Source organism: Eptesicus fuscus, chromosome 18 (assembly GCF_027574615.1).
Source record: "Eptesicus fuscus isolate TK198812 chromosome 18, DD_ASM_mEF_20220401, whole genome shotgun sequence".
Classification (NCBI taxonomy): domain Eukaryota; kingdom Metazoa; phylum Chordata; class Mammalia; order Chiroptera; family Vespertilionidae; genus Eptesicus; species Eptesicus fuscus.
In genome coordinates this window covers 9,237,867-9,252,316 of record NC_072490.1, presented here as the reverse complement: position 1 = coordinate 9,252,316, position 14,450 = coordinate 9,237,867, and the positions used below count along the sequence as shown (strand labels likewise).

At 45.7% G+C, this 14,450-nt stretch overlaps 1 protein-coding gene across 1 annotated transcript; it reads left to right on the top strand.

The window, feature by feature from the left end:
• The first annotated feature begins 5,530 nt into the window (after positions 1-5,530).
• On the top strand, positions 5,531-10,675 carry LOC103300147 (zinc finger protein with KRAB and SCAN domains 7). Its single transcript, XM_054708135.1, has 3 exons — positions 5,531-5,564; positions 9,118-9,842; positions 9,927-10,675. Exons 1-3 carry the CDS (start codon positions 5,531-5,533, stop codon positions 10,557-10,559), a joined length of 1,392 nt encoding a protein of 463 aa, XP_054564110.1. The 3' UTR covers positions 10,560-10,675.
• Positions 10,676-14,450: the final 3,775 nt, after the last annotated feature.

Genomic DNA, 14,450 nt, shown 5'->3' with positions numbered 1-14,450 from the left:
CATGGTTTGGCTGCCTCCCGCAAGCCCCGCACCAGGGATCAAGCCCGCAACCTGGGCATGTGACATTGACTGGAATGGAACCTGGGACGCTTAAGTCCACAGGCTGATGCTCTATCCACTGAGCCAAACCAGCCAGGGCAACACTGTACTCTTAACTAGTTTATACAACTCAACGCTCACACCCTCCAAACTGCTAGATGGCCACCAAAGGAAAAGAACCTGATGGAGTCAGACAATGTCAGACCTTTTCTGTCCTGGCCGGTGTGGGACACTGTCCCGTGGACTGAGAGGCCGTGGGTATGATTCCTAGTCAGGCACATGACCGGGTTGGGTTGGTATGGGAGGCAACTGATTGATGTTTCTCTTTCACATCGATGTTTCTTTCTCTAAAATCAATGAAAGAATATCCTCTGGTGAGGATTGAAAAAAAACAAAACATGCCCTAGGGCCGTGGTCGGCAAACTGCGGCTCGAGAGCCACATGCGGCTCTTTGGCCCCTTGAGTGTGGCTTTTCCACAAAATACCACGGCCCAGGCGAGTCTATTTTGAAGAAGTGGCATTAGAAGAAGTTTAAAAAATTTGGCTCTCAAAAGAAATTTCAATCGTTGTACTGTTGATATTTGGCTCTGTTGACTACTGAGTTTGCCGACCACTGCCCTAGGTGGTTTGGCTCAGTGGATAGAGCGTTGGGCTGCGGGTTCAATTCCCAGTGGGGGGTGTGCAGGAGGCAGCAGATCAATGATTCTCTCTCATCATTTATGTTTCTATCTCTCCCTTCCTCTCGGAAATCAATGAAAAAATATATAAAAAACTAGACCTTTTTCTCCTTAATCTACCTTCCCTAGAAAACCTTCCTGATCTTGATCTGCCCAGGCTTAAGTGTGGTTATTGCCTCAGTGAGGCCATTACCTTTTTCATTCAAACTAGAGCAGTACTCGTATTTTGGGGTTTACATGGCTGTCTCCCCCACTTTCTGGGTGGACTCAGAGGGCAGGGCTGGTTTCTAGTCATCTTTGCATGTGTGTGTACATGGCACACAGAAACGCATTTGGTAAACGAATGAATGTGGTTCATTTAACTAATACTGAAACAGGAGGGAAACTTTTGTTCAGTTTATATTAGGGTAAAACTTTGAGAATCAGCACTTTAGTGGTAACTAGGGCATCTGTGCTCTGCTTCCAATTCCAATTCTGCAACTGGGTACCCTGGGTAAGCTACTTCTCTAGGTCTCAATTTCTTTATAAACGACGAAAATAACCTGTGAACTCTTGGAGCCCATCCATATTTAAAGCATGGCCATTTCCCACTTCCTTTACTGGTCCGAATGCTCAGCAGCTTATCTCATCTGGATTTTTGCGTGTCCAAGTCACACTCCACGTTTGAAATCCCGGCAGCGTCTGACCCACTTCCGAAGCTTCGCCTTGTGTCCCAGGGTAAGGCTGGGAAAACACCTATCTGCACTGTGCGCTCGACCAGGCGTCCGCGACGCCGCTCACCTGGCCACGTCTGCCTTGTTCATCGCCGCACCCGCAGGGGCCCGGCTCCGGGTCGGGCACCGCTGGTCAGGGGAAGGCGACAAAGAGGAGGCTGCTTCTGAGCGCCACAGGGATGGCACCGCCGGCCGCGGGGGCGAAGCATGGGCCTGGCCAGCGTGGCCGACTTGGGCTGTGGGCGGCCGCGGCTCCAGTCTAACGACCCCGGCCCCGGCACCCCTCGTTCCCCGCCCCGGGAAGCCCCTCGTTCCCCGCCCCGGGAAGCCCCTCGTTCCCCGCCCCAGGCAGCCCCTCGTTCCCCGCCCCGGGCAGCCCCTCGTTCCCCGCCCCCGGTCCACTCACTGGGAGTACCGCTGCGGCGCCGCCTCGGCGCACAACACCCTGGTTGCCGGCAGAAGCAAAAAACAATGGCCGAGCCGGAAGCGAGAGAGGACCCACTTCCGGTCGCTCCAGGAACCCGGAAGTCTCGGCGTTGAAGGTGGGCTCGCGCGCGCCTCCGCAGCCGGGAGAGAGGTGGCCGCCTGGTTGCCGGGACTATTTGCTTCCAGGCCGAGCCAGCCTCCTCCAGGGGAGCGGAGCGGGGCCTCCGGCTGCATTTGCGGCTCTCAGACCATTCAAGGTCATGGGGTCCAGATGCACCCCAGCTCTGCCCCTTCCCCTCCGGGTGGCCTTGGGAAAGATACCCAACCGAGTCTTGATACCCAACGATCTAGAAAATGCAGAGCACAGTGTGTGCCACATGGGTCTATGAGCACTGAAACGGGTAACACACAGACACTGCATGGCAAACGGCCTGGCATATCCTGAGCCTTCAGCCAGTTATTATTATACCATACGTCAGCGATTTTCAACCAATGTGCGTCGAGAATTTTTAAAACATGCAATATTTGACTATTTAGTCAGGGACAGTACCTCTTTTCCCTTAGATTGTCAAATAGTGAAATAACAAAAGCTAACACAATGATAGCCAACAGCCGTCCAGTGTGATTGAATCATAATTATACCTATTTTTGTCGGATTGGAAAAAATTTTTTTTTGGTATGCCGCATAATTTTAATAATAAAATGAAAAAGGCTGAAAATCACTGCTATATGTGATGCTCAGGGCATTTTCACCTCCTCTAAGTCTCAATGAAGTGAACAACAGGCATCTCCACCTTACTAATGAGGAAACAGGCTCAAAGACAGGTATTTTTGGCCCATAGATGTGGTTAATCTTTCCTAAAACAGCACCCAAATTCTGGTGGCCAAGGAATGGATAAAAAGTGGGACGGTATGGGGGCAACATAATCTAGATGCAGTTGTCTAGTCTAGTATCTAGGAGGCAGAAGCAGGGTATGAACAGTTTCCTACTGCTAATATGACTGAGCAGTTCCCAGGGGCACCATTTCTGGGTGTACTGGCCGTGGGTGAAGGGTAAAGGATAAGACGAGCCACTTTCCAATGGAGTTAACTATGTATTTTATGTATCTCATTGTAGCCCAGCAAGTAGGTCCTTCCAGGGTCTGAAATATCAGTTTCCTGGGATGTTTGGGGATGAACAATACCCCAAGGGTTCTGGGCCACCTGACATGTGTCCCTCGTGTGTCTGCACAAGCCAAGACAGAAGCCACAGCATCAGAAGACCCGCTGCAGAGTTCTCACAAAGTTAGAGCAGGTTTCTTAGACTAGTATTTGCCCACTTAGTCTAATAAGTGACCTTCTGACTTCAAGGTCACCCTCTACTTGGAAACCTCACAGGGAGATCTTAACTATCTGGTCCTAGCTTCTGCCTGACATTGCCATTAGACGTGACATGTTAATCCATGAAGGCCTCAGTGACTTAGGGTTCTTGGGCAGGAAATCTCTTGAGGCCACACACATAGAACCTGCTCAAGCTCTTCTGTGATGGAAAATTTTGTTTAAAATCAGATAAAACCCTGCCCGGCCAGTGATGCTCAGTGGTTGAGCATTAACCCATGAACCAGCAAGTCACGATTTGATTCCCAGTGTAACTAGTCCACCCTGCGCTGCAGATGGCCAATTACGGTGACACCAGGGTGTAGTGAAAGAAAGTGGCTTTTATTGTACAGCTCTACACAATGGAGAAAGGGACAGCTTGTGTTGGAAAAACCCAGACTCTCCAATCCAGGGTTTGGGGCAGGTTATAAGGCTTTAGAGAGGAACAGGCATGCAGAAACACTGGCAGGGCAAGTTTTAACTGCAGGACTTTGGAGCTTGGACATATATAGCAAGATGTCAGCACCAGATCTTCCTTGACAACAGACTCCTCACTTCTGAAAGGGTTCTGATATTCAAGTTCCAGGGATGTCCCTGGAAAGGAACTTGGGGTAGTTCAGATGTGTGGAGCAGAGCCTGAGAGATCAATCAGCAACCTGCTGGCGCTGGCCACTAGGAAATATATCCGAGGGTAACAAAAGCAGCTACCCGGCCTTTCCACAGCAGCGTGCAGCACGCCTCTGCCATGGCAACACACACGTGCTTTATGGCATTGGCTGCACACCCTCCAGGGTCTCTGGTGCTGGCGGTAAAAGACATTTGCTCTGGCCCTAACCAGTTTGGCTCAGTGGATAGAATGTCGGCCTGCAGACTGAAAGGTCCCAAGTTTGATTCCAGTCAAGGGCATGTACCTTGGCTGCGGGCACATCCCCGGTAGGGGGTGTGCAGGAGGCAGCTGATCGATGTTTCTCTATCATCGATGTTTCTAACTCTCTATCCCTCTCTCTCCCTCTCTGTAAAAATCAATAAAATACATTAAAAAAAAAAAAAAAAGACATTTGCTCTGGCCCTAACCAGTTTGGCTCAGTGGATAGAATGTTGGCCTGCAGACTGAAGGATCCCAAGTTTGATTCCAGTCAAGGGCATGTACCTTAGCTGCGGGCACATCCCCAGTAGGAGGTGTGCAGGAGGCAGCTGATTGATGTTTTTCTCTCATTGATGTTTCTAACTATCCCCCTCCCTTCCTCTCTGTAAAAAAAATCAATACAATGTATTAAAGAAAAAGACATTTGCTCTGTCAGAGGCTGGGCAGTCCCCTGATGTTGCTTCAGCTCTTTTTCAAGCGGCCTATCCACCCACAAGCATACTTCAGGATTCCACACACTGGCCAATAGCATCATGTTCACAACTACATGAGCCTGGTTAGAACCCACCCAAAGGAGAAAACAGCTGGAGGCGTGGGAAGGTAAGTTTGTGTGTCTGTGGCTGGGAATAAGAAAGTACTTCCAGCCCCGGTTGTGGTGGTGATGGGGGAAAAAGAGGCTAGTCCTGGAAACTAGCATCTGGTTCCCCTCATTGAAGGGGGCCTCAGGGAGTAATGAGTGACCTCTTAACAACTCCTTCCTGCCAGGACCCATCAGCGGTCAGTTAAATGTCCATAGCTATTTTGATCCCTAGCTCTGGGTTCTATCCTTAGGTGGGGGTGGAGGGGGTGGGAGCATAGGTAGGGGGTGGGCGGAGAGGGAGGCCCCAGGGCAGCCCTGCATAATATACATTGGGAGGGGAGTGGGAACACAGGCCAAGGCTGATAGAGCTGTGGGGCCCGAATGTGCATGGGAGAGTGGAGGGCAGGCGTGTTGTGGGGGAGCTGGGGTGAGTTGGAGATGAGCCCCGGATGGCTTAGACAGTGGCAGCCCAGCACTGCACAGGAACCGGGGAGAAGCCGAGACGTTGGCCCTCCCAGGTTCCTAGAGAGGCCGCCGAGGTCTGGACGGCGACGCGTGCGTGATTTGATCCCGCAGCGAAACCGGAGCGCAGCGAGCGGTGGGGGGCGCGCGGCGAGTGTCCAGGTGGGGGCGTCGGGGGCTGCTGTGCCGCGGGGTTGCGGGAGGACTGGCGGGGGCGCTTGCCTGACCTGCGGGCGTCGGCGGCGGCTGAGGCCGGGCCTGGAGGCTGCGCCCGGGGCCGGTGGGCTGGTCCCGGACCCCGTGCCCGCAGCGCCGAGGGCGGATCTGAGCGCTTCGCCGCCCGAGGCGCCCGGAGGGGACAGTCTGGAGGAATGGTTTCCGTGCTTTCTCTCCTCTCCTAATTGTGCAAACAATGCGTGCTCGTTACCGACGACTAGGTGACGCGGGTGAGTGACAGAAAAGTAAAAGTAACTGCAATCTGGCAATGTTCTCGTCGGGAGGCTTCCTGATATTTAAAATTTTACGCATTATTACACAAACTCATATACATAACATTACGAAATGAGATCACACTATTGCTTTTAAAAACGGATTCTATAAAACAATGCTGTGATGAAATATACATAGCATTTACCTAATGATACATAAATATTTACTATTTTAACCATTTTAAAAGTATGTAGTTCAGTGTCATTATGTACATTCATACTGTTGCTTATAATATCTTCCATTTGTGGCATGCGTTTGTTCATATGCTGGTTAATTTTGGTGCTAGCATTATGATACCACTAAAACATGTTTCCAAGAATAATTAAAAGAAAACATTTTGTTTGCTATTTATTTTCCCATAGTACACAGTGCATGAGGCTTAAATGCTGTATTCACTGCTGTGACCTTAGTGCCTGATACATAGTACTTGCTCGTTAAATTAATGAAAGAATGAATCCCAATCAAAATAAGAATGGTCAGAATTTAATGTCCTTGATTGCTGAGTTAATCCTAAATTTAGGGTGAGGCAAAAGTAGATTTACAGTTGTATGAGAAACAGTTTCTTCTTCTTCTTCTTCTCTTTTTTTTACCATGCAACAAAACTTTTATGAACATTTTGAACAGATTCAGTCATTACTGAACTGTAATTCTTAAACTTAAATTGGGGAAACAGTTTATTCTTGTATTATTATTAATTATTACATTATTTTACATACAAGTATAAACCTACTTTTGTCCCATCCTGTGTTTAAGATATAAATCAGAAAAAAACAGTAATAACTCAAACTTCTTCAGTTTGGAACCTTTAAATTTTGAGTAATTGGAGACTTACAGAAGGTTGCAGAACTATACAGAGTTCCCTTATCTTCTTTACCCAGTTTGCCTTCAGTTAATACCCTGCATAACCATACTACAACCATCAAAATTAAGAAATTCATAGTGGTACAGTATGATTAATGAAACTGATTACTTTAATAGGTTCTGACTATTGACCCTTTGTGTTCCAGGATGCAGTCTAGAATCCCTCATGTAGTTGTCATGTCTACTTCTTCTTCAAACTGGCAGGTTTTCGGAAATCTCTCAGTCATTCCTTGTTGTTGTTTTTCTGACATCAATATTTTGAGGTATTTCGTATTTGTACTTTTAAAAAAATATATTATTTTAATTGATTTCAGAGAGGAAGGAAGAGGGAGAGAGAGGTAGAAACATCCATGATGAGAGAGAATCGTGGATCAGTTGCCTCCTGCAAGTCCCCCTACTGGGGATTGAGCACACAACCCTGGCATGTGCCCTTGACCGGAATCGAACCTGGGACCTTTCAGTTCGCAGGCTGACGCTGTATCCACTGAGCCAAACCAGCTAGGGCTCATGTTTGTACTTTTAGAATGACATCAATTTGCTTTTGTTATATGTTTTCTCCTGTTTTAAGAATGATGTTGATATGTCTTATTACCGGTGATAATAATCTAACCCTGTGGTGTCTGCCAGGTTTTACGGCTGTAAAGATAGTATCTTTCCCTTTGTAATTAGTATTTTGAGACACACACACACACACACACACACACACTAGAGGCCTGATGCACAAAAATGTGTGCAAGAGTAGGCCTTCCTTCTCCTGGCTGCCGGCACTGGCTTCCCTCCGGCACCTGAGACCCGGTCTGCTTTCCTCCTCCGGCTGCCTGCAGGCACCCAGGACCTGGGCTGGCTTCCCTCTGGCCCTGGTTTTGTCAGGAAGGATGTTCAGAGTGACATCCAGCATGATATTCGGTCTAATTAGCATATTACCCTTTTATTTTTTTTTTATATATATATTTGTTGTTAATTCTCACCCAAGGATATTTTTTCCCACTGAGTTTTAATGAACGTGGAAGGAAGGGAGGGGAGGTGTGGGGTGTGGTGGGGGAGAGAAACATTGATGTGAGAGAGACACATCGACTGGCCCCCTCCCTCACCTGCCTCATTGGCCCAGGATGGGGATCACACCTGCAACCCAGGTGCGACCCTTTGTGCACAAGCTGGTGCTCTAACCATTGAGCACACTGGCCACGCCTAGGTGAAGATACTTTGAGACTTTGCATAGAAATATCCTTTGTCCCCTCTGCCTTTCACCAGTCAATTAGCATTCTTTGGTGGATCTTGCCTGCAGTGATGATTTCTGTAATGGTTTAATGGTGACTTTGATTTCTGTTATTCCTTCTACATTTATTAACTGGAATTCTTTGTGAGGCAGGGTTGTGCCTTCATCCCCTTTTGTGTATTTGTTCAATGAAGTGATATCATTGTGTGACATTAGATGTGTAATTTTTTCTTTGGCTTATAATGCAGTGCTGTTGTTCATTTTGTTTTTTTAATCTGTTCCCACTTTGGCCATTGAGAGCTCTTTCAAGTTGCCTTGTTTCTCCCCTGAGGTGTTCCTATCTTTTTCTATGTCTGCCTGATTTTCTGACATCACAAACTACTCAATTTCTATCTTCTCTACTGTGACCTGGAATCAACCATTTTCCCCCAAGGACTCTGGTTCTGTTTATTAGAGAAAGAATGCTCAAGTTTGGGGAAGTAGGTTTGAGCTTCTTTCTTCTTTTCTTTTTTTTATTTTAAAATGTTTTTATTGGTTTTAGAGAATGAGGAGATGAGAGGAGAGAGAGCAATAGAAATATCAATGATGAGAGAGAATCATTGATCGGCTGCTTCCTGCACACCCCCCACTGGGGATTGAGCCTACAACCCGGGCCTGTGCCCTGACCAGGAATCGAACCCTGACCTCCTGGTTCATAGGTCAACACTCAACCACTGAGCCACACAGGCCAGGCTTTCTTGATTTTTATACACATGCAGTATTAGCTCTTACCAGCCCAGTGCTCCTGGGTCTACAGGATTCCCACTCCTAGAGCGTTGCTCTCCCCTTCAGACCTTTGCCCCAGTATTTCTGAACCCATGGCTTTTCAAAATCTTGTCATTATCCTGTCATACCAGAATCGCTTCTTTGTGATACTTTTTTTTAATCATACCCTCATAATGTAAATCTCCCTTCAACTCTCCTGTTTGCCCGAACTATTTCTCATATTTGATTGGATTTATTTGCCCTCACTCTCTCTCCCCAACATCTTTGCTGAGAGTCATGGAAACATATAATGTCATGGTTGGAAAAGATCTTTAGACTTTTTTTCCCAAGGATACATAGCATCTGAGTGACCTCTGGAAGATCATACTTGCTTTATATCTGATCTCTTACCTTTTAATTGCTCTGCTCACTTAACTGTGCTGACTCAACATCTCTCTGTCCTGATGGCTCTTCATCTACCCTCCTCCACTGAACTTCTCCTCCTTCTTTGTTTTTCTTTGCATGAAGAAAAATTTGAGATATTTCTGATTTTCTCTCTTTTTCTCAATGTGTCACCTCATTCCTTGCCCATATGTGAAGGCTTTTTCAGGTACATAGACTCCTGATGATTCTGTTTCCTCAATAGGATGAGAAATGAGTAAAAGCTTTCTTCTTTCTTTTGGGATCAGGTGAGACTCGGATGGAAAATTCAGAGTTGCCTCCAAGGCAGGAAATTTCCAAAGGAACAGAGTCATCTGATGGGACATCAGGAGGCCTGTATGGGGTGGTTCCTGGGGGACCAGAAGCTGGAAATGCCTGTGAAGATGCTTTAATGAAGCTAGAAGCACAACCCTCAAAGGAGGAAGGGAGCAGACTAGAAAGTGATTTCTTGGAAAGAACATGTGAGGATAAAAAGAAATCTACAAAAGATGGATGTGATGAGTGTAAGGATCTTGGGGAACATAAGAATCTGTCTTGTAGTCCTACAGAACATCAGGCTCTGAAGGCACAGAAATTATATCAATGTGATGAATGTGGCAAAGCTTTCAATTGGAGTTCACACCTCATTGGCCATCAGAGAATCCACACTGGAGAGAAACCCTTTGTATGTAATGAGTGTGGCAAGGCCTTTAGGCAGACGTCTCAGCTCATGGTTCATCTCAGAACCCACACGGGGGAAAAGCCCTATGAGTGCAGCAAGTGTGGAAAGACCTACCGACACAGCTCCCATCTCATTCAACACCAGAGACTCCATGATGGGGAGAAACCATATAAATGTAATGAATGTGGAAAAGCCTTCAATGAAAGTTACAAACTCTATGACCACCAGCGAACCCATACCGGGGAGAAGCCTTATGAATGCAATGAATGTGGAGCAACCTTTACTCGGAATAAAAATCTTCTCCGACATCAGGTACTTCACACTGGTAAGAAACCCTTCAAATGTAACGAGTGTGGGAAAGCTTTCTGTTCTAATAGAGATCTTATTGACCATCAGAGAATTCACACTGGGGAGAAGCCTTATGAGTGCAATGAGTGTGACAAGGCCTTCACTCGGAATAAAAGTCTGATTCGACATCAGCGACTCCACACTGGAGAAAAACCATACAAATGCAAGGAGTGTGGGAAAGGCTTCAGTCAGAACTCTCACCTTGCTGACCACGAACGAATTCATACGGGAGAAAAACCTTTTGCATGTAATGAGTGTGGTAAGGCATTCAGCCTGAGTAAATGTCTTATTCGACATCAGAGACTTCACACAGGTGAAAAGCCCTATAAATGCAAGGAGTGTGGAAAATCTTTCAATCAAAATTCATACCTCATTATACATCAGAGAATTCACACTGGGGAGAAACCTTATGAATGTAATAAATGTGGGAAGATCTTCAGTCATAATTCTAGCCTTCTGGTACATCAAAGAACCCATACTGGGGAGAAACCCTATAAATGCGATGATTGTGGGAAAGCCTTTAGTGACAGCTCACAGCTCACGGTGCACCAGAGAGTTCACACTGGTGAGAAACCCTATGAATGTATTGAGTGTGGAAAAGCCTTCAGTCAGCGTTCCACTTTTAATCACCACCAGCAAACTCATACTAGAAAGAAGCTCAGGTCTGGCTCAGTTTCATAAGGTGTAAGTTTCCAAGATAGCAAGGAACATTGAATTAAGCTTTCTGTACAAGAAGGATGGTTATCCTGATCCTTTCTTGAAACCACTAATCAAAGTGGACCATTCCCTAAATGCTGTCTGCTAGGTCATGAAGGTGGAGAGAGGGAGGAACAATGCAGTCCTTCCCCACTTTTGGGGAAGAACAGACTACACATTTACTGTACTTGCAGGGTTTTTATGTTATTTTATTTTCTGTTTAAAAATGGATGTCATTTTTTTGACCTGCATCCCGTAATCAGGTCGTGTACTTCTCAGGGACAGAGGTTAAATCTTCCTCATTCTATTCTACTTTCATTTCCCAATTTACATAAAGTCATTCTCCAAGACTGATTCACTCCTTTCTCTGTTTCTAATTTTTATGAGTTTATTTGAACTTGACATGGTTGAAGTAAGATTCAAATGCCCCTCTCTTTTTTTTCCTCTTTGCTGTAGCCCTTTTAAAATTCATCACTTGTTAAAAAATAATTTTTAAAATCTCAACGCTCTAATTGCACCATTTTTAAAATGGGCTTTCCTCCCACCACTGGACCAAAATTTTATAGGATATCACATACAAAAAGCTCATTTATGCGTTCTACATGTGCCCCTCTGTTTTTTAATTTCGTAAAAACTCATTTGAGCTGGAATTTTGAGGACATGCTTGGAACTCCTGAGAGTCTTACTGCTATTATCTCAGCCTCAAAGAGCTAATGGATTTCTGCTTGTGTGTGCTGTGTGTGTGTGTATCTAGGTTTTGGAGTCTACCCATGTGTACTTTTTCCTGCACACTGACTCCAGTTCTGACCTACCTGGCTCCACCTGATGCCTAAATAAACAAGTTAAGAACTGCTTCAAAACTTACTGCAGGAAGACCTAACTTTCCTGGCTTTGGCCAAGATGATTCTAAATCCCAATTAGAAGCATTCTTGAAAGCTTGTAATTCATAGTGACCTAGTTTGTTGCAGATAAGAGAGTTAAACGAATATGATTTCCTTATCAACTAGTTCCATCTTTGGAACTGCCATCTAATTTCAAGCTGAGAAGTGTTTTCTTAATTATTGTTATCTTCTGGACCATCTTTCATTCCCAAGGGCAAAAGAAACAGGAAATTCTCTCCTTCTATAATCATATATAAGACATAACCTTGAGCAACTTTTTTTCTTCCTTGGGGCAGGGCCCCAGTATTGGGGGACCTTTGCATTGGGTGTTCACCCCCTTCCTCTTAGCAGGAAAAGAGGATTGACAGTGTGACAAAGGAGGAGAAGGAGGTTAGAGGTACAATGTTAGGTATGTAGCCTAGAGGGAAGAGGTTTTTGAGAGCTCTGATTTATATCTCAGAGACAATGGAGAAGAAAGGGGAGAGAGTTGAGGCTCAAAAAAAAAAAAAAAAGAAATGTGATTCTGGGGGAGGTATCTCAGATAAGGGTAGAAAGAATGTTTATTGGGGGCTTTAAAAAAGAGAAATGTGAAACTAGCTTATTTGGCATGTTAAATTACATGGGAAGCATTGTCTAAAAAATGATAATAAGCCTTAGGTTATATGTGTATGGATAAATGTTACTAATATAGGTAATCTTATAATTGAAGTTCATATAAATTTGTCAATATTGTCATTGTCTCGTTGTTAAATTATTGTATGCCACAAAATAAATGAAATTTTCTTATAAATGAAATCAGTTTTAACCATGTCCATTTTTGAAAGTCTTATAGTCATTTACAGTCAATTACTGTTTACTCTGTTTTGTTTGTTGTTTTTTTTTTTTTTTTTCCAAAAGTGCTTAATCTTCAGAGAGATTAATGAAAAGGACTCTGATAGTCTAGAATACAGGTTTCTGATTACTTTCAGGTCACATTAACTAAACTGGGTAAGAATTTCTAGAACTCTAATGGAAAAATCAGATTCAAGCAGAATAAGAATAAAGAACATGAGATTAAATGAACTGATAAGAATGTTTCTCACATCAATGTTTCTTTTTTAAAAAGTATATATTTTATTGATTTTTACAGAGAGGAAGAGAGAGGGATAGAGAGTTAGAAACATCAATGAGAGAGAAACATTGATCAACTGCATCCTGTACACCCCCCACTGGGGATGTGCCCGCAACCAAGGTACATGCCCTTGACCTGAATCAAACCTGGGACCCTTCAGTCCACAGGCCAATGCTCTATTCAATGTTTCTTTCTCTCCCTCTCTATTCCTCTCTCAAATCAATTTAAAAACATTAAAAAAACATTTATGTTGCCTGGCTGGTGTATCTCAGTGGTTGAGCGTCAACCTATGAACCAGGAGGTCATGGTTTGATTTCCGGTCAGGGCACATGCCTGGGTTGCAGGCTCGATCCCCAGTAGGGGGCATGCAGGAAGCAGCCAATCAATGATTCTCTCTCATCATTGATGCTTCTGATATCAATAAAAGTATATTTAAAACAAAAAATATTTAAATTTAAAAATTTGTGATTTATAAATGGGACAGCTTCCCAGTCTAGCAGATAGGAGCTCTGAAACATATGAGGCAAAGGATTCTATAGGCAGAAGGGAGCAGAACCAAGGAAGTTACACTAGGCAGAAAGGTGGAGTGATTATTGCAAGCTTCCTTTCCCATATCAGACGTATGGCAGGTATTTATTGAGCTGATTACCTAACTCATGCTGACCAGGGAATTCCTGATTGATTTACGATTTCCTTTTGGGGAGACCCAGAACTGTAAGTTAAGTGTCAATTTGTTGACACTGGGCTTAGCATCAGCAACTCCATTTGGAGCCTTTAGTCTTTAAGAAGTTATTCAAGAACGTCCCGATCAGCATTAATTAGGTAATTAACCTCTGCTATCCCCTAAGATTTTAAAAATTTACTCAGTTGAGTTTTGTTCTTTAACAGTGTTCTGGGCTGCAGACATTGCACAGCTCCTTCGTTGCCTGGAGGCAGGATGCCTTGGGACAGAGGGAGGTGCAGTGGGTCACTGAACAATGGGTCAGTTGGAGTTTGGAGGGAGGTGGTGGTTCACGCTCTGGCCCAGCGTGCCCAGGCGTTGCACCTGTGCCCGGAGTTTCTTGGAAACGGCGGGAATAGCGTTTGTAACCTTTGGGTTGTCATTGGCACTGCCCTAACTCCCTCGTGTGGTTTCCGAGTATGAATTTGCTGTAACACCTGTGGTCTGCACTGCAGTTCGGCCTTTGCGGCGGTGAAGTGCTGCAACTGTAGTCGCTGGCCAGCTTAATAAAGGCGCATGCATTTTGATCTCTGTCTCTGGTGGTCGTCTCTTGCGGGTCGCCCCATAACAACAGGAGAAAACAGCTGGAGGCATGGGAAGGTAAGTTTTGCGTGCCTGTGGCTGGGAATAAGAAGGTACTTCCACTCCCACCCCCACCCCCCACCCCGGGTTGTGGTGGTGATGGGGGAAGAAGAGGCTAGTCCTGGAAACTCGTAGCTGGTTCCCTCATTGAAGGGGGCCCCAGGGAGTAATGAGTGATCCCTTAACTCCTTAACTACTTCCTGCCAAGACCCGTCAGCGGTCAGCTAGATCTCCTCTGGTCCCTATTTTGACCCCTAGCTTTGGATTCTATTATTCCCTGGGGCGGGGGGCGGGGGGCAGCCCTGCACATACATAGGGAGGGGAGTGGGAACACAGGCCAAGGCTGATAGAGCAGTGGGGCCCGAATGTGCATAGGAGAGTGGAGGGCAGGCGTGGGGTCGGGGTAGTGGCGTGTGTTGCGGATGAGCGCGCCCCCCAGCCCCCCCATGACTTTGACAGCGGAGGGCCAGCACTGTACTGGAACCGAGGAGAAGCCGAGACGTTGGCCCTCCCAGGATTCCTAGAGAGGCCGCCGAGGCCCAAGGCTGTGACGCGCTTGCGCGACCAGGTCGGTGGTGAGA